The sequence below is a fragment of the Phyllopteryx taeniolatus genome, chromosome 2 (genome assembly GCF_024500385.1).
Source record: "Phyllopteryx taeniolatus isolate TA_2022b chromosome 2, UOR_Ptae_1.2, whole genome shotgun sequence".
NCBI classification, from domain to species: Eukaryota; Metazoa; Chordata; class Actinopteri; order Syngnathiformes; family Syngnathidae; genus Phyllopteryx; species Phyllopteryx taeniolatus.
Genome location: NC_084503.1, coordinates 3673037 through 3691613, shown reverse-complemented (window position 1 = coordinate 3691613; position 18577 = coordinate 3673037). Strand labels below are relative to the sequence as shown.

The following is an 18577-nucleotide window of genomic DNA, read 5'->3' as shown; positions in this document are numbered from 1 at the left end:
CTGGACTGATGCAAAGTGGAAAAGTGTTCTGCGGTCCGACGAGTCCACATTTCAAATTGTTTTTGGAAATTGTGGACGTCGTGTCCTCCGGGCCAAAGAGGAAAAGAACCATCCGGACTGTTATGGACGCAAAGTTCAAAAGCCAGCATCTGTGGTGGTATGGAGCTGTGTTAGTGCCAATGGCATGGGTATGGGTAACTTACACATCTGTTAAGGCACCATTAATGCTGAAAGGTATATACAGGTTTTGGAGAAACATATGCTGCCATCCAAGCAACGTCTTTTTCATGGACGCCCCCTGCTTATTTCAGCAAGACAGTGCCACGTGTTACAACAGCGTGGCTTAGTAGTAAAAGAGTACGGGTACTAGATTGGTCTGCCTGCAGTCCAGACCTGCCTCCCATTGAAAATGTGTGGTGCATTAAGAAGCGTAAAATACGACAACGGAGACCCCGGACTGTTGAACAGCTGAAGCTGTACATCAAGCAAGAATGGGAAAGAATTACACCTACAAAGCTTCAACAATTAGTGTCCTCAGTTCTCAAACGTTTATTGAATGTTAAAAGAAAAGGTGATATAACACAGTGGTAAATGTGTAAATTGCGAAAAACAATAGAGTTCATCAGTTTGAACATTAAATATATTGTCCTTGTAGTGTATTCAATTAAATATAGGTTGAACATGATTTGCAAATCATTGTATTCTGTTTTCATTTGTTTAACGCAACGTCCCAACTTCATTGGAATTGGTGTTGTACTTGGTAGTGTGTGTACCAGTTTATAAGTTTTGTTTGGCTGTGTGTGTCAATGACAACGGGAGTAGCGACACACAAGTACCTTGTTAGCATTAGCCATTACTTGTGGCACTAGAATACGCTATTAAAGTGTTTTAGATGATGTTCATTGTTCAAAGTTAAGCGCATCGCTCGCTATTTAAGCCACGTCCACTACTGTACGCTTTGTTTTTCAGAATAGGAGCATCATACAGGAAGTGATATATCGACTGTGTAAATGCTGCTAACTTAACGCCATTCTGGATATCATTAAGTGTAGTCAACTAATTAGATTTTTAATTTTGATTTTATTGTTATTATTTATCCTATGTTTGGGTTCACTTACCACTCTGTATTTGGTTATTCTCTCTCATTCAAAGTGTTAAAGGTCCCATGCTGTCAAAACCCAATTTTTTTCCATTGTTTTATGCACAAGATCAGGCCAAAATGAGACTGTGACATTGTTTAATTTTTAAGGCGTCGTTTTGACGAAGATGCGTGACACATTATTCCCTTTGTGGTTGCTAACCCACCCATTCAACTCAAATTCACGTGATGCTGTGTCGCACCAGCCAATCGGTGTTGAGAATATACACAACGTCCTGGAGTTATGGAGAATAAAATGATCGGTGCGGTTTATGGGCAGCCGGAACTTTTTGATAACTGCTGTTACCAATACCGGGACCGTATGAAAAAAGAGCAGGCCTGGAGAATGGTGAGTGAGAAAGTTGGCGCTTCTGGTAAATACTTTTTTTAGGCGTTACACGATCAGGATTTTTGGGGCCGATCAGCGAGTTTAAAAATACGATAACTGATCACCGATCCGATCACAAGATGGAGCAATGTGTCTATTTAAATGTGCTATTTAAATGTGCTTGCTAGGCTACATAACATTTTGTTGCCTGCTTGTGAGCCCGTATCGTATTAAAAGTACGTGAACATACCTCAAGCAAGCCTGAAACGAACGTCCTCTCCTGTCCTGAGCACCGGTGACCACCAACACACGTTTTCCCCCCATTTTGTCCTTATAATAAAGTCGGCCTGATCCACTCTGGTTGTCGTCGCCACGGTAACGAGTGTATCCGGTCGCATTTGAGTTGACAAGATAAAACACAATGATCCTAAAAAAACGGGATCCGGTGCTATCGGAATACAAGATTTTATTGCAGTAGTCTGACATAGTGCAATCGTGAAAGAGCAAATTTGTCTTGTAGTCTGATCCGTGCATTACGTGTTGTCTGTCCCACACCGCCGACGTCTTTATTGGCCGTCAGCTATTTACAGTACTACGTCAAAAGACACGCTACAAGGCTAAAAATAAACTAGCTTTTGGATTCAAATATACTGTGCACGATGGCGACGAGGAGTCAATGTCTTTTGCGGAGCCGATCAATGACGTGATTGATTGGAGAATTATGACGTTAAAGCCGATCAGTATAAAATGCTAATTATCGGCCGATACCGATCAGGCCGATAAAATCGGTGTAAAGTCTACATTTTTTCAGCTCTCGGTTGTACTTTACTATGAACCAAGCTAACAACACACATTATACACACTCACTCACTGTCTTTCTCTCGCTCTCACACGCGCACGCACACAAGCGCACTATTAAAAAATATAGATGCCGAGGTACAGCGTAATACCAATGAAAGCAAAGCTGTTTTCCATATTCAAATTAAAGGAGAACAGCGATCCAATCAGAGCAAAGCTCATTTACATATCAAATATTAATGAGAAATACAGCCATCTCATCTGCCAAATACTTTGGACCAATTTAAATAACTTGGAAAAAGGGAATTATGGGTATTTCCAACCCAAATTATCTTGAAAACCTGATAAAAGTACATCAAAGATGATAAAATAAAGAAATAAAATAGGTGTGGCATGGGATCTTTTTAAGCCCCAATTAATATTTCCTTTATTGTGGCTCTTTGTGTTAATATTTAAAAAGAAAATGGTTCTTATCCTCGTCTTGATATATTTGTTTTAATTTGATTCATTACAAGGGTCGTGCTTGTTTTATGCAACTATTTATTTAGATTTATGTCAAAAATGACACTTTATTTCAGTTAGTAGTTTTGTTGTTTAAAATGAAAATGTAATTTTGTTTTGAATGTTACAGTATTATCGCATGAGGTCTGACCAACCTCGATAAATGGACCTTTAACTCATTGAAGAAAAAAAAAAACAAACAAAACAAAAAAATGGAATTGTAGCGCTGATCCAAATTTGGATTGTTCGGCCTTGGCGCAGGTCTGAGCTCGAGTGAGTGTTTTCCGTTCTGGTTATCATAAGCCAACGTTTCTGAAACAATAAGTTATAGAGCTAAGATAATAATGTCTATAGGGATGTCCACTTGTGTCCGGTGAGATGATCAAACTCGTATCAAAATGTCAAAACAACTCAGGTGCATGAACAAAAACAGATCTTATTACAACAGGGAGCAGGGCTGCACAGTTCTCATTTAGACATTTCTCTGTACACTTCATGCCTCGGGTCAACACATTTACTGGTAGCCTGATTCACCTTCCAAATGTTATGGTATGAACCCAGAGAATCCATTAAAGTTGCCCGACTGTCTTCCCTGCCAACTGCTAGCTTTAATTACTTGCAGCTGCGCCCTGGGGTTCAGTATAAATATCAGATACTTAACCCTCTCATTGTTACCTCTTGCTAAGTACAAAACCCAAACCCGGGACGCACTGAAAACAGCCTATGCTTCGTCATTCCCAAAGCCCTCTAGTCTCTTACAGCTCAGACCAGATGAGCAGGGAATGCTGATTCCCAGAAAGGGGGCTTAATTCAGAACTTCATACAGTATACTCAGGGATCGACTGCGGCTGTGCTGCCTATTTCCCCAAGTTCTCATACCTGCCAGGCTGCCACTTCCTATACAAAAACATTCTCCCTGAGAATATCTCCGCATAAAGCTCCAGTCTTCTTGGGGCTCACTCGCAGACTGCACATGCAGAAACATGTGCTCCAAGTGGGCAGCCCTTCCTGTAAACACATTGCCAACCGCACAGGCAGAAAATATGTACACTTCACTCCACTCACTGGTCTCACATCACTGGCTGGACTGTTCCAAGTGTTTCCACAGGCCCTGGATGTTTTGAAAGAGTGAAAACTGCTGAATATTTGTTTCCTTGTAAGCAGACAGAGTGCAATTCTTCGTTCGCACGTGACAAAACACTCACCCTTTCAGGTCAACTACGGTATGTAAACAACAAACCACACCGCTTCAAGTTTGGGATTTTAGCTTTGTCGTAGTGATGTTTCAACCAGTGAGGACCGCTACTTTCTTCTGTCCGTCTCCGGTCATCATCATAAAGGACTATACTCATTTAACAGATTAAAATTTACACTCGTAGGCTTGCTGCTCAAGTGGGTAAAATCAGGTTTACGCATTTCCTGCACTAGCTTAGTTTGTGTTACAGTGCAGTATTAACACAGCAAGTAAATATTATTATTTATATATTATTTCATCATCGTACCTTGTGTCATGCTGTGTTATGGTAAGTGCTGCAAGCTGCAAAAAAAAAAAAAAAAAATGAATACACTCACCATGTAACTGGCAGGACACACTCCCACAATCCCATTCATTCCGTTCACATTCCTGCTGCTTGCACTTACTAGCCCCGACACCAAGGGCGTGGCACGTTTTTTTGGGGATGATTAAAACCCCTCCTCCACTCCACCTACCTCTTGCTCTCTCCCCTGACTTGTTTACTATGATTATGGAACCATGTCTTTACTCAAACTTGCCCAACAGGTTAGCACGAATCACATGTAGAATTCTGTCAAGCAGAAAGAGAGCAATAGAGTGAACCATAAGTTTTTAAATTTAGCTAGATTTAGCTTTGGGATTTTGCCTAATTTGTAAAGTTATTAGACACACGAAGTTAAGATCACTGTGTCAATATATTGGGGCTGGTGGTGGTCTACAGCAAAGCTTGTACAACAACCCTGAAATGTTTACAGCCGAGCCTGCATGACGGCTGCCAGGGGCTCCATAGCAACACAGATCACCGGACAAGTTGAATTCATTCTCGTGAGGAAACCAAATTGAAAAATCTAATTCAATTGAAGAAACAAAAATAATCAAATTTGTAAAATCTCCCCTCACATTCTTTTAATATAACCACAATATTGATACACTGCTCAGGAATAATTAGTGTATTATTTCAGCGGTTTCCTGTGTTTCCATATAACCACGTTACGCAATCGATATTATTATTGTATTTTGATTGAACATTCTTGTACTTCTCTTGCAGTTTTTCACCAGGATGTCCATGTTTTGCATTGTTTCAAAAACCAACCTTAAGAGCTGGTTTTCTACCACCACATATAGCACAGAGCAAGAGCTGATAAAGGTGCAGATTGGAACCTCGGTTTGTATGCCCTACTTTGCATATGATTTGGTTATGTGTCTAAATTTTGTCCAGGTTTTCGCACATCCGCTCGGTTTTTATACCAACAAACGTGTGAGTCGCCCATTCCTTTCCTGAAATCTATGCTTGTTCATCCGAAGCATTTCTTAAGTTGTATATAAACGGGTTCAGCAGATGACAAGGCTTATTCCACAATGCAAGCTTTGATTAACAACTCAAGGCAAATAGCCCTCCCCGGCCTGCTCTGCAACACTCAGGGATCATCAACATAAAAAATGTCAAATGTTTGACCTTCAAAATTAAAGTTTCACCACACTCAATAAACAAGCACACAACAGTTTGAGTGAAAGTGCTAAATAAGACACCATGGGGAAACAACAAATCGATAAAATAAATAACGCACTTCATTATTGAGTCATTGTGTTGTCTGATTATTACGCCAGTCTGTGCTGCTGTTGTGCCTGTGCCTTACATTGGAGAGAGTGTACTGTTCCTCTCGTGTACACTTTGGCCTCTTTGGGACAGTGTGGTGCATGCATGCCGATAACAGAACTTCATCAGGAGGCCTCTAACCAGAAAAAGAAATTTGTGATTGAACGGCATCAAAAATGACTTGTTTGTCACAGAATAGCAAGAAAATGCCTGTGAGCATATTATGTTATGTTTTCTGTATGTACTGTATATGTTGCTGCAGTGTTTGCGTGCGAATATTCGTTATTTGGAGCTAGACAAGTACCACTACTTTAGCACGAGCTCTGTTAGCTTGTCAATAGGATTTTGCATTGAGCTGTTAGCATTAAGATGGCAATGTTTCTAAAACAGAATGTGCTGCATTAAAATATACAATGTGTATAGTTTTTTTGTTGTAGGTTTAGTTTTGCATTCAACTTCTACTGGAATGTGTATAATTAGTAATAATGGGCAAAGTTGGACTCTTTTTGAGGAACACTCAGGGAAGGTTGCATGGCACCACACGATGCATTCAACTGTAAAATGATTGCTAAAATAAAATAAAAACATTGTTAGAAATGTGCTAATGGCTGCACGTACTACACTATAACAGTTAAATTGTCATAATTTATTTTACTTGAAGTCTGGTATTGAAAGCGTTATGAAGGGTATCCAAACTATTTACAGAGGACAACACACAAACTCATGCTGGATCACCAGATAATGCCACCTTCACGTACACATGCATACACACCTCTCTAGAATGGGCGGGATGTGTACACAACACTACTGCTGTCGGTCCTATCAGAAAATATCAACAAAGCAACCACAGTGTAATAGAAGTGATCAAAAACGGAGTCTTGTGCCAAAGCAGCTTTTTCTGTATGATTCACAGGAAAGTGATGCTGAAGCAACAGGAAAAGCCTTGAGCAACAAAGGGACACATTCACCAACAGCATGACATCATCAAGCAACAATGTAAACTGCTTAATTGAGTCAACATTGAGGACGTATTGTTGTGAAATTTTGCGCAAAAGATCTGTCCAGCTAGCAAGTACGGTAATAACCCATCTTACATTTAAATGGCTTACTGCTAATTGCTTTAAGCAAATAGTCATAAATGACGAATGAACAGTAAAGCTTGCTGATATGTGTATATATGAAAATGATAGGAAGGAAACAGGAAGTCATACTGACTCAGACTTGTTCCTTAGATGGCACCAGTAAAAGCTAAAGCTTAGAATATTTGACCAATGGCTATTAGTGTACGCCATAGTTTGATACACTGAAATCTTTCCAAATTGATTTTGTTTTTAATAACGACCCATTACAATTTAAAAACAAATTGTGGCACAGAGAATGAATGCTTTAAAGTATGTAAACAGATTCAAATAGCAGTTTATCTGGATCAGTTAACGACAAAAAAAAAAGTACAAACTAAAACAATAGCTGGTAAAATAAGTGGAAATTTAGCTCACAGTAGGATGATTATATTCAGTCAAGGCACTCACTAAGTCACAAGAGTGAGAATTCCGTCATTTAGAAATATAAAATGTTCAGTGAGACACCATCTCACAACAATCACAGCCTTAAAGGTAAAGTAGAAGGATCAGGTTTGCCGCTCAAACAGGTGGCAAGCCTAGAGGACTTTAAAGAGATAGAATTGAAAAATTCTCTCCCTCACCCAGCTTTATTTCTGGAGTACTTTAAAAAACAGCTGCAACAAAGTGCTGTACCTGTCTGCACAAATAAATAAATAAATTCAAGATTATTTACTAATTAAAATATAAAGTGTTCCCTCGCCACTTCGCGCTTCACGTTTTGCGGCTTCAGTGCTTCGCGGGGTTTTCCAAAATAATCATCAAAAAACAAAAACAAAAATTCATCAAAAATGAAAAATGAAAAAAATACAGCCATATCAGCAGCCATATTGCGGAAAGACGCGTTGTTTCATGTTGATGCGCGAGAGAGAAGGTTTCCCTGCACGCCAAACAAAAGAGATGAGTTGACTCAGAGGCTTTGTACATGCCTGTACTGTACTGTACATGCCACGGGCACTCATACAAGGCGCGTGATTGGTTCCCGGCGCGACATCGACCAATGAGAGCACAAGTGGATTTATCCCGTGAGCTGATTGGCTGCGCATCATCGCAGCCTCACCCAGCATCTTCCCTTGTTGTGTCTCGCCAGTCTCGTCCACGCTGTTGACTGTCTCTCATACTCTATCTTAGTGTTGTGTTCGTGATTCATTTTTTTGTTTAAGCGATAACTTTTTGGGAAAAAGTGAAACTGGTCTGGTCCCCATTCACCGTGAAAAACGAGGGATCACTATACGTCTTCAAAAACAAACTTCTGCAGCACCTCCTTTGTATCTTAAGACCAAACTGTCACAGTACTTATGTTGGCCACCTGAAAATGAATGACACCAGTATATGAAATACTCACCTCCAGATATAAAAATCACCTACTTGTGACCATTTTGTTTTTACACTGACTAAAAGCCAAAGTACCCAACAATTGAAGCTAGTTCAACTAAAACCAAAGGCATTTACAAAATCCTTATAAAAATAAACCAGTGGTATCACCCATCGCTTGTCTTATATTATGGCAGTTCATTTCAAATTTCAGCTTAGACCTTTTTGTCTGTAAATTTCATGTTCTCACTGTGGTTGGTTTTCTTACTGTTACTTTTCAAATGTCAAATGGCCTTTATTAATCATTTTTCGGCATTGCCATAACTCCAAGTTGGTTTGCGTGAGCGGCTTCAGGATTGAAGCTTGTCAAAACGTCAGACTGCTCTGCACTTTTTCATGTCCTACCGCAAAGTTGGTTTTATTTTGTACCACATACATGGTGAGGATTTTTTTTAGTTTTTGTTTTTTTTGCTTGTTTGATAGATTTAACTACAATGTGTTTAGAGTTGTGGCCTAGTCTGTGGTGGCACGCTCTTGAGCTGGTCAAGAGCGAATAATCCGGGTTAATGATTCAAATATTTGCACTGAAATATGAATCACGAGTCCAAGCTCTCAATTAACACGTATCCTATGAGCCCTCAGGCTAGCAGCTGCTAAGTACACAAGCCCAGTTAGCGCACTCACGAAACACACCGCAGACTTAGATGATTTGGTTGTATGTTGTGATAAAATCTGTAAGAAACGAGTAGACCCTTAGAGAACAGAAAAGTGAAGTCAAATTCAATCAGGTTTGGGCTTGCCACGGAGGGATGCACCCATGACGCTGTGTTAACTCATCAAACCAAAAAAAAAAAAATGGCACAGTATATGTAGGTCAACTTTTGTGTAGTGCGAATGATTTAAATTCAGTCAAAACAGCCTGCCTATCATCAGTACCTGCACAGGAACGCATAGAATTATATTAAATTATATCATCTTAATCAGTTTCAGTTTTTAGTTTGTTTGAGTACTATTTTGGTACCAGCTGATATATTGGAGAATTTGCGACGTGGTTTCTGTATACCATTTTAAGTCTAGTTTTCTAAAAATATAGTGGTGCCTTGAGATACGAGTGACCCGACTCACGGGTGTTTCGAGATACGAGCCGTACTTGGGCTCAGTTTTTGCGTCGACTTGCGAGCGCAAACTTGAGATACGAGCGCTGTATAATGGCAGTACACTCAATTCGACTGACTTTCACAATAAGCAGCAATTTAGCAAATAGTTGACATTTCATCGAAAAAGAGGTTTCAAGCTGTTTAACGCCACTACCAGTTGAAGTTGACTCTCAAACTGAACAACACAAAGATAATTACACTTTGTATATTTAATATAAGAAAACTACGTTCCCTTAAGAACAGAGCTTAATGCTAACATAAATGGAAAATGCCAATGACATGCTAATGGTCAGCATCAATAGTTAGAGTTTTACAACCTGTGAACCACTCCCATTCCCCAAATTTCACAATTTTTCAAAATAAAGGCCAAAATTCAACATTTTTACACATTTAGCTACAGTTTCCTTATTTCTCAACCGATTCGCACCGTTTCAACCTCTACGTATTCAGCTCATTCAAGCAAACGTGAACCATTCCCATTCACCAAATTTCACAAAATTTCAAAATAAAAACTCAAATGTATTTTTTTTCTTTACAAATTTAGCTACTTTCCCTAATTCTCAACCAATCCGCACCGTTTCAACTTCTACATGTTCAGTTCATTCAAGCCAGCTGTGAACCACTACCGTTCCACAAATTGCACAAAATTTTAAAATAAAAGCGCCCAAATTCAAAATGTTTACAAGTTTAGCTACAGTTTCCTTAGTTCTCAACCGATTCGCACTGTCAACTTGTACGTGTTCAGCTCATTCAAGCCAACGTGTGAACAATTCCAATTCCAGACATTTCACAAAATTTCAAAATAAAAGCCTGAAATTAAAAATGTTTACAAATTTAGCTACAATTTCCTTATTTCTCAACCGATCCGCACTGTTTCAACTTCTACGTGTTCATCTCATTCAAGCCAACCTGTGAACAAGTCCAATTCCCGAAATTTCACAAAATTTCAAAATATAAGCCCGAAATTAAATTTTTGTACACATTTAGCTACAGTTTACGTATTTCTTAAGCGATTCGCACCGTTTCTGCCTTGCCTTGTTCAGCTCAGTGTTGCCATCCTGTGAACCGCTCCCATTCCCCAAATTCCCCAAATTTTCAAAATAAAAGCCAACATTTTTACACATTTAGCTACCTACAGTTTCCTTATTTCTCAACCGATTCCCACCGTTTCAACTTCTGTGTGTTCAGCTCATTCAAGCCATCATGTGAACCGCTCACATTCCCCAAATTTCTCAAATTTTCAAAAATAAAAGCCGAAATTCACATTTTTTTTAAACATTTAGCTACAGTTTACTTATTTCTTAAGCGATTCGCACCGTTTCTACCTTTACATGTTCAGCTCATTCTAGCCATCCTGTGAACCTCTCCCATTCCCCAAATTTCACAATTTTTCAAAATAAAGCCTTCTAATCAAAATGTTTACAAATTACATACATATGATGTACATATTCCGCATCATTCCCTCCTTGTACATTTTTAACTGATTCAAACAATTCTAACTTCAAAATTTGCAGCTCATTTCATTGCATTCAATATCATTGCACATTATTACATATCATTGTAAAGCATTTAACATCATTTGATATCATTCCATATCATTCAATAACATTCCACATTATTTCATTCGGCATTTCAGCATTCACACACAATTTCTCAGTCTAGTCACTAATACTACACTGACACACCTTGTATGTTTTGTGTGTAAAAAGTGAGCCAGTGCCCTCATACACCCCTGCTCCTACTCATTTCAAAACAGAAACAGGATTATTTTGACGATGGCTATCGCCTTACAAGTCAACGATAGTACTTAACAAGACTCTACTTTCAACTACTACAGTTTTTCCTGCTATGCCCGCAGGGCTGTTAGATCACACCTTGCTGCCAGTAGACACAGAAAAAAGAAAAAAAGGGTATAGAAATATGGCAACTATCTATACTACTGACAGGTATCCAAAATGTTTGCACTTAACGAAATATCTCGCCATACAATGGAATAAGGGCCTAAACTCCCGGGAGGCATTGTAAATCAACATCAATTTGCTAAAGAGGTGTTCTACTAAAAGAATACGCCATAGGCAGATATTCACTGTTCATGACATTGAGATTTAAACACTTACTGACTTAGAATAACTATTCTAACTCAGTAAGTGTTACACAAATGGTTATATAAACAGAGGACTCTCATAGACTAACAAACATGTTATTATTATCTCATTCAAAATGGTTTTCTTTTAAATAAACCACTGTATAGCAACTGGTTTTCTTCCAAAGTTTTTATGACTCAAATATGCGTATAAATGAGGTCGAGGTGAATAAAAACGATTAACTGTCCTCTGGCTCAGCATCGCACCAGATAATTATCTATCTTTCCTGTGATTTAATAATAAGTATTTGTTAAGGTTGGGCGATATGCCCTCAAAATCAGATTTAATATTTTAATCGTCTCCCCCCCCCCCCCCTCCCCCTCCCCCCCAATGAAAAAAATGGCCTTTGAAACACAATCCTTAATACATTTTAATGAAACATTTTAAATGTTTGACAATTTAACATCAATAAATTAATCAAAGGATTCCCTTTGGAATTAATATGCAACAACAATACTGTCATGGAACATAAAATGAACAAAAGGTGCTGCTTCCATACAAAAATAACCCGCAAATGTAAACAAAATCCTGCACACCGAAAACAGTACTCTGGGTACATGCCAGGTAGGTTGCCTACTTTTAATAATCATTTTATTTTTCTAAAAATAAGCCCGTTTACAGCACGAGGCTGCAATGTCACCACTACACTGAAAACCTTCTCTGGCTTTGGGATACAGAGATATTTCTAGCCTACAGTTCATTATTCTGCCGTGGGAAGCTGATTTCATTATGCTGTAATGCTCAGCAAACCTCCGGATACTCTTATTGTGAAGTCCCAACACCTGAGGTAGTCGGGTAAAAAGTCATACGCTGTCGCCTGACAAATAAAACACATGCACGGTACTCGTAAACAGAACTCCGGCTAAGTGTTTAATTCGTTTGGGTAAATTGCAGTATAGGGCAGATTGTATGCAGTTTATCACAACACCCGCTACCATCATTGACGTAGGTCTCAGTATCTGTATGTGGATACAGGATTGATTAGATTTGTATTAAACATACTGTCAGTACAGTAACAGTCATTCATAATAACAGAAGTAAATTTAAAAGAAAATACAAGAATATCAATAGATGCCTTCATTCAGCACAGTTTCAAAGGGAGGGGGAAGAAGTTTTTTTATCTATAAATCTTCACTCATATCATGTTAATACTCAATAGATTACAGTGTTCCCTCACTATATTGTGGTTCACCTATTGCAAATTCAGTGTGTTGTGTATTATTATTATTATTATTTTTTTTATAATTTTCATATCACGCTTAATTCGCCATATCATGGGATTTTGAGCGTATGCTGTATTTTACGCTTCCTCTGACCGTCCCTCTTTGTCCAGACGCCGCTACGCTTCTCTCTTCTTCCGAGAGAAAAACATAGTTATAGGTGGTTGTTGCCGCCCTTTTTTCTTCTGGGCGAGAAGATTCACCTTCGATAGTGAGCACCTTCCTTTGCCTTTCGGGTGCGACCGCAGGTGCCCTTGTCGGTGCAGCACGTTTCGTCGACATTGTTGGTTGTGTCTGGGAGAAAACTTGCAAACAAGAGGCACTTTAGAGGTACACTGCTAGCAATCGAGCACTAATTTAAATTTAGCAAGCCGAACGCATTCTGTGCTGTACAAGAGACATGGCACGGAGGAGATGGATTCAAATTGGTCTACAGCACCGTAGCCAATCAGGACGCAGCATACAATGCGGGATTTGTACGCTGTAAAAAACAGCATGCAGAATTGCACTGTATAAAATCTGCGAAGTCAATTAGGACACAATGCGGGTTCGTACGCTGTAAAAAAAAAAATGCATGCAAAATTGCACTGTAAAAAAATCTGCGATAGTCGAACCGCGAAGTAGCGAGGGTTCACTGTACATACATATATTTTCATTCGTCAAGCTAACACATCCAGAAGTTCCAACCATGTTTATACCGGAGTTATATATTTTTTAGTACTAAATTTGTAAACCTCTTTGTGAACAAAGAGAGTGAGGAACAGCTTTTCAATTGTGTTTCATAATTGTTCCGTAGATTAACGCCTCTAACCGAGACAAGGCTTTATGTTTGTTTTTGTCTTTGTTTTGTTTTTAAGTGACTGCTTTGACGCTGAAACCACAAACCTATTCCAAATGCCTAACAAAATGGTCGCTGCCATGTCTTTAGTGTAAACAGCGCCTCAGCAGGCTACAGAAGCCTCTAAGGGGAAGTTGTTAGCTTTAAAAAAAAAAATAAATAAAAAAAGGCGACCTTGAAATAAAATCAATGAATCAATTTAATCGATTAATCGCCCACTAGTCTGTGACAGTGACAACAGTCTTGTTAAATTAAATAGGTGTTTTTCATTTTCTTTGACAGTTTGTGACTCAAAATTTGTCATCTTTAGAAAGATTTTTTTGTCATTTTTTTGGGGGGATTTCTTGATCGTATCAAGAAATCATGAGTTGAACCTCCACCTTTCTCGCTGAGCCTCCACAGCACAACAGCACCTCTAAGCGAGGGTTTATTTCAAGATGGGAATATTAGGTTGGACAGCAGAGAACACATGAGCTCCTGCCTCCAGCCTCGCACCTGCCAATGGAAATTGCCTTGACGACCAAGCTTGCCCCCACTTAATATTTAATGACGTCAGATGCATCTCGCTGTGGAGGGAAACCTGAGGATGAGATGTTAGATCTCACAGGTGCTCTGGGTTTTTCGCAGCTGATTGTCAAATCCAATGCCATATGATGGGTATCTTTATCTATATTAAAAACATTTAAAATGCCAAACTCAGGCTTGTTATGAATGGCATAAAACACGACTCAACACAACTTGAACCTTGAGGAGGAGTTGAAACAGATCCTAACACATTAACCACTGAGGGACAGCTTGGTCCAAAGCAACTTTCCATGAAAATGAATTATGTTGAAAGGAAAATAATATGATTATGTACCAAAACAACAGACGCCTTCATTTCTCACAAACATCACGCAGCTGGTGGACTGGAGAAAAGGGCCAACACTCAAGGCACAACGCCTGACCACGAGCTCAAATTAGTCTCTGATGGGCTAATTTAGGTGCCATAAAACAGTTTTATAAAATTGGATACACTTCTACAGTGGAACCTTGATGTTAAATATGTTGTGTAATTTGGAAATCGACAAAGATTTCCAGAAAAAAAAAAAAAATCCCTCAAATCTCAGATGCCCTTAAGTTAATGTTAAAAAAACAAACAAAACAAAACAAACAAAAAAAAAAAAACAGATGCATGAGGCGACAACTCTGTTATGTAGGCCATCCTCATTCATCATTAAAGTTACCGGCGTTTAATTGTTCTAACATGGTTAACTTTTCACATTTGTGTGACTGTTAAGAATGTAAAGATGTTCTTTAGGATCCGAGGTCCATTAGAATCCCGCAAAGGGACTGTGTTCGATTGTTAAACTTTCCTTTGTATCGTGCACAATGTCCAAGCGCGTCCACAACAGGTTAAACCACTCGTATACCGAATTGCGCGGCTGAAGCAAAGTCACAAGTGTGCAGTAAATACCAGAGCAGTTGATATTTTGACCTGAACCAGACTGGTCTTTTTTACTAGCGTTTGTTTAAAGTCAATGATTAAATCAATGAAATTCAAAAGAAGGTAGCGATGGTGAACAATCCCCAAAACCTTCTTTGACATAAAACACTGCCAGTCACTGAAAGACAAACCTGCCACATTCTTTGAGAAAAAGCAAAAGATGTTGTGATTTGTTAGAAAAAAATAGCATAAAGATCTTAGCCGGTACCACGTTGAAATGTCCCCGACAAGAGAAAGTCGTAGAAAAGGGGGTCTGCAGGGGCCTAAAATGGAGTTAATTTAGGTCCATATCGCTTTAACGTGCCGTACATTACAGGAAGTCATGTTTGTCGAAGCAGACCACAGCGTAATACGTGGGACTAATGTTAAGCAAACTCATTTCGGATAACAGCTTTTCAGATTTATATCAGAAATACAGAATCATTGCAAACACAAGGCCAAATATGTTGTTTTATCTCAAGTTGTATTTTTCCCCAACATAAGATATCAACAACTTTTCTAGGAAATCGAATATTTTGAAGCGCATGCCTGTCAGTTTGCTTAACACAGCAGAGTCAATATTAATACAGCAATTTAAGCCTGGGTTTACACACGCACTGCGCGGCCGGCCCCTTTAATGATTGACCAGCCTTTGGTTGGGTGTCAATAAGAGAACACTATTTCGAGAGATTTGCTTTTGCAATCGAGAACTTCACAGAACACATGGAAAGCTGTGATACTTCAGCATTTACTGTGGAAGATATTTGTGATGTCCATTAAGTTGACAGAATGGGCACACCATGGATTGGCACACCAATCGTGACTGAATACTTCCTTTCTATTCATCGGGGTAAAAGGAACTCAATTAAATAGGTGCGTCATCTAAGGGTGTTAAAACCAATTGATCCTGTGAATCACCTTCGCTTTATGCTACAAGTGTGAAAAGACGGGACTTTTTTTTTTTTTTTTTTTTTTTTAATACTTTTGTATCACTTAAGGTTCCAATGTTCACTGGAACGGTGGTTACTATACTGATGATAATCCCTCAAGAGGAAATTCACACTGCTGTGTAATAAATGTTTGAATGGCAACTACATGTTACTCATGAGCCAAAACTACTAGTGGGCATTTTGGTGCTCACAATAGGGTCGTGTTATTACAGTCATTCGATTAATAGTTGCAGACCTAGTTAGTCTCCTTGTCCTCACTAGTAGTGCAATTTGGCATGCTAGTAGGACAACTACATGTTACTAGTGAGGCTAAACTACTGGTGGGCAATTTGGAGCTACTAGCAGGGCCCAGGAGGCTACTAGTCCATGACACATGGTCTACTTGTTGGGCCTAGGAGTGTGACTAGTGCAGCACAGTGGTTTAGTAGTTAGGTTTAATTGCATAACAGTAGGCCAAAAGTGACACTAGTAGCATTACATTTTTTTTAACTAGTCAGACAGTCATTCCCCCAGTGCACCCTTGTCATTTAACTAGTGCTCCGAATAGTCTTGCTAGTGAGGACAAAGTACTAGTGCACCTTAAATCTGATTATCGAATAAATACTTTCCATGAAAACAGAGCTTCACTCCCTGAGCTGTGGTGCCTTGCTCAAGGATAGCTCAGCAGTAGCCAGGAAGCAGACTAGCATCTTGCCAACAACTAGTTGCCATTTTAGCATTTTGTCGCCAGCGGGACTTGTACCAAAGCCCAAGTCCTGACAGTGGAGCTACTTTGTTTTTTTATATATAATTTGTATTTCCATTTGTTTGTACAGGAAATGTTTTTTTTGCATATGCTATATGTTATCGTGAACCAGCATTCTTTATTTTTATTATTATTTTCTGCACTTTTTCGCCACTTTACTCCATTCCACATTTCTCAACCGACTCAAATCATTCAAACGTGAAGATTTACAAAAATCAGGACAACCCGGGAACGATTTTTGCACACTTTTGACACACTATGTTACATAACCAACTCCTCTTTCCACATCTCTTGACCAATTCAAAATTCAACTCTCACGTTCCACATGACAAAAATTGTGTGTTTTTGGACATACTAGGCAAATAAAGATGATTCTGATTCTGATTCTGAATTGATTCCACAACATTTCAGTTCAACATCAGCTCTGGAACAGAACTGGACACAGGCTTCATTAATGTATGAAAAGATGGGCACTGACACCAGCTTGAGGTCCATGTATTAGTACCTACTTTGTTCTCACTAGTAGGACAACTACTTGATACTAGTGCACTGAAAACTGTGCACTATTAGACAACTGCGTGCTAGATATTAACAAGAAGAATTTTATAATGTCACTAGTAATGCGCAGATGTCAACTAGTGCTCAGTTTTTCCTCATTGGTAGTAGTGAGTAGTTGTCCTACTAGTGTGTAGAAATGTCATACAGTAGTGTGGGGGAAAAAAACTAGTAGTGTGCAGATTCAACTGTCGTACAAGTGAGGGCAAAAAGCATACTCGTACATGAACCTTAAGCCATATTATTAGGACAACACTGGCATACTAGTAGAACATATTACTAGTAAGGCAAAACAGTACACTTTGAAAACTGTGTGCTACTAGCAATTAAAGTGACATTAAAAATCCCAACTTGTTACCATCTAGTGCTTCACTAGTAGAACAAGGGGCGTGCAGACGGCAACTCGTGCACGTTTTGCCTCACTAGTACTATGTAGTTGACAGAATATGTCTTGCACTAGTGAGGAAACACATTACCAGTAAAGCAGTCGTTCTACTTAACCCTCTGCTAACCAACCCACCTGAGGGCTTGTTTAGGCCCACATGCCGAGCACACGCTCATGTTTACGGGTCAACTCGTGTACAAGCTACATTGTTGTTATTTTTACAGTCCAATTAGCGGAACTGGTCTGACCGGTGGTGAGTGTAGCAGCTCAGGCTTCTTTTTATGGAGGGAGGGGGGGAGCGTTCCACGTCAGGTGTCATAGCGTAAGCAAAATAATAATAACAATATTAAAAACTCGACATTCAGCGTCAAGAGAGAGATACTGTTACCTTTGGAGGAAAGGGTTCCGGGCAATTCGAGGTCGAGGTCCCCGCTGAAAAGTGCGACAAAGTCGGAGGGCATCGCAATCCCTCAAGAGGGCGGAAGCCGGGCACTGTTTGGACCAAGCGTGACGTCACGGCTACTCTGTCCGTTTGTGTGAGGGAAAAAGTGAGTGGGGGGGAAAAAAAAAAAAAAAAAAGTGTCCAAACATGTGTCCACGTCGTTCCAGCTCGCCAAACGTGTCCAACGAGTGTCTGTCTGTCTGGCTACTCTCGCTCGGGCTCGCACACCGTCGCCTGCCCTCAACGTCGTCTCCGCCCCTCAGTGCCACCGACGACCCCTCGCCTGAGGTACCGGGGGCCGCGCCCACACAGGTGACGCAAAACGTCACCAACAACAACTTGGACACTTCAATACGGAGACTTGCACAATTCCCCCCCCCCCCCAACATTTACTGTTTTAAGTCAAGCAAGCCACATACCAATATATATATTGAAAAAAATAATAATAATAAACATGGGACAACAATGGCTCATTCCAAAATTGGAGGGCAAGTTAGAGACCAACATCTTGAAGAATGGACTATTCATTTATTTATTTTTTTTCATTTTAGTTTTTTTTGTTTTTGTTTTTTGCCTGTTTCCAACACGAATAGGTAGTGCCCTGTGGCGGTCAAAGCTTGAATGGGACACTATGCGAGACCCCCCCCC

At 39.5% G+C, this 18577-nt stretch overlaps 1 protein-coding gene across 3 annotated transcripts in view; it reads right to left on the bottom strand.

Moving 5' to 3' along the window:
- nfat5b (nuclear factor of activated T cells 5b) overlaps positions 1-18233 on the bottom strand; it is a 47470-nt gene extending 29237 nt beyond the window's left edge. Inside the window, exons 1-2 of one of the 3 annotated variants that reach the window (XM_061754264.1) lie at positions 17876-18233; positions 4268-4302 (exon numbers count right to left, since the gene is read on the bottom strand). In XM_061754264.1, coding sequence (XP_061610248.1) covers positions 4268-4277 — 10 coding nt within the window. In that variant the 5' untranslated portion in view covers positions 4278-4302; positions 17876-18233. The remainder of the gene's footprint in view (positions 1-4267; positions 4303-17875) is intronic. The other 2 variants (XM_061754248.1, XM_061754256.1) reach the window with 2 other exon arrangements.
- Between the last annotated feature and the right edge of the window lie 344 nt (positions 18234-18577).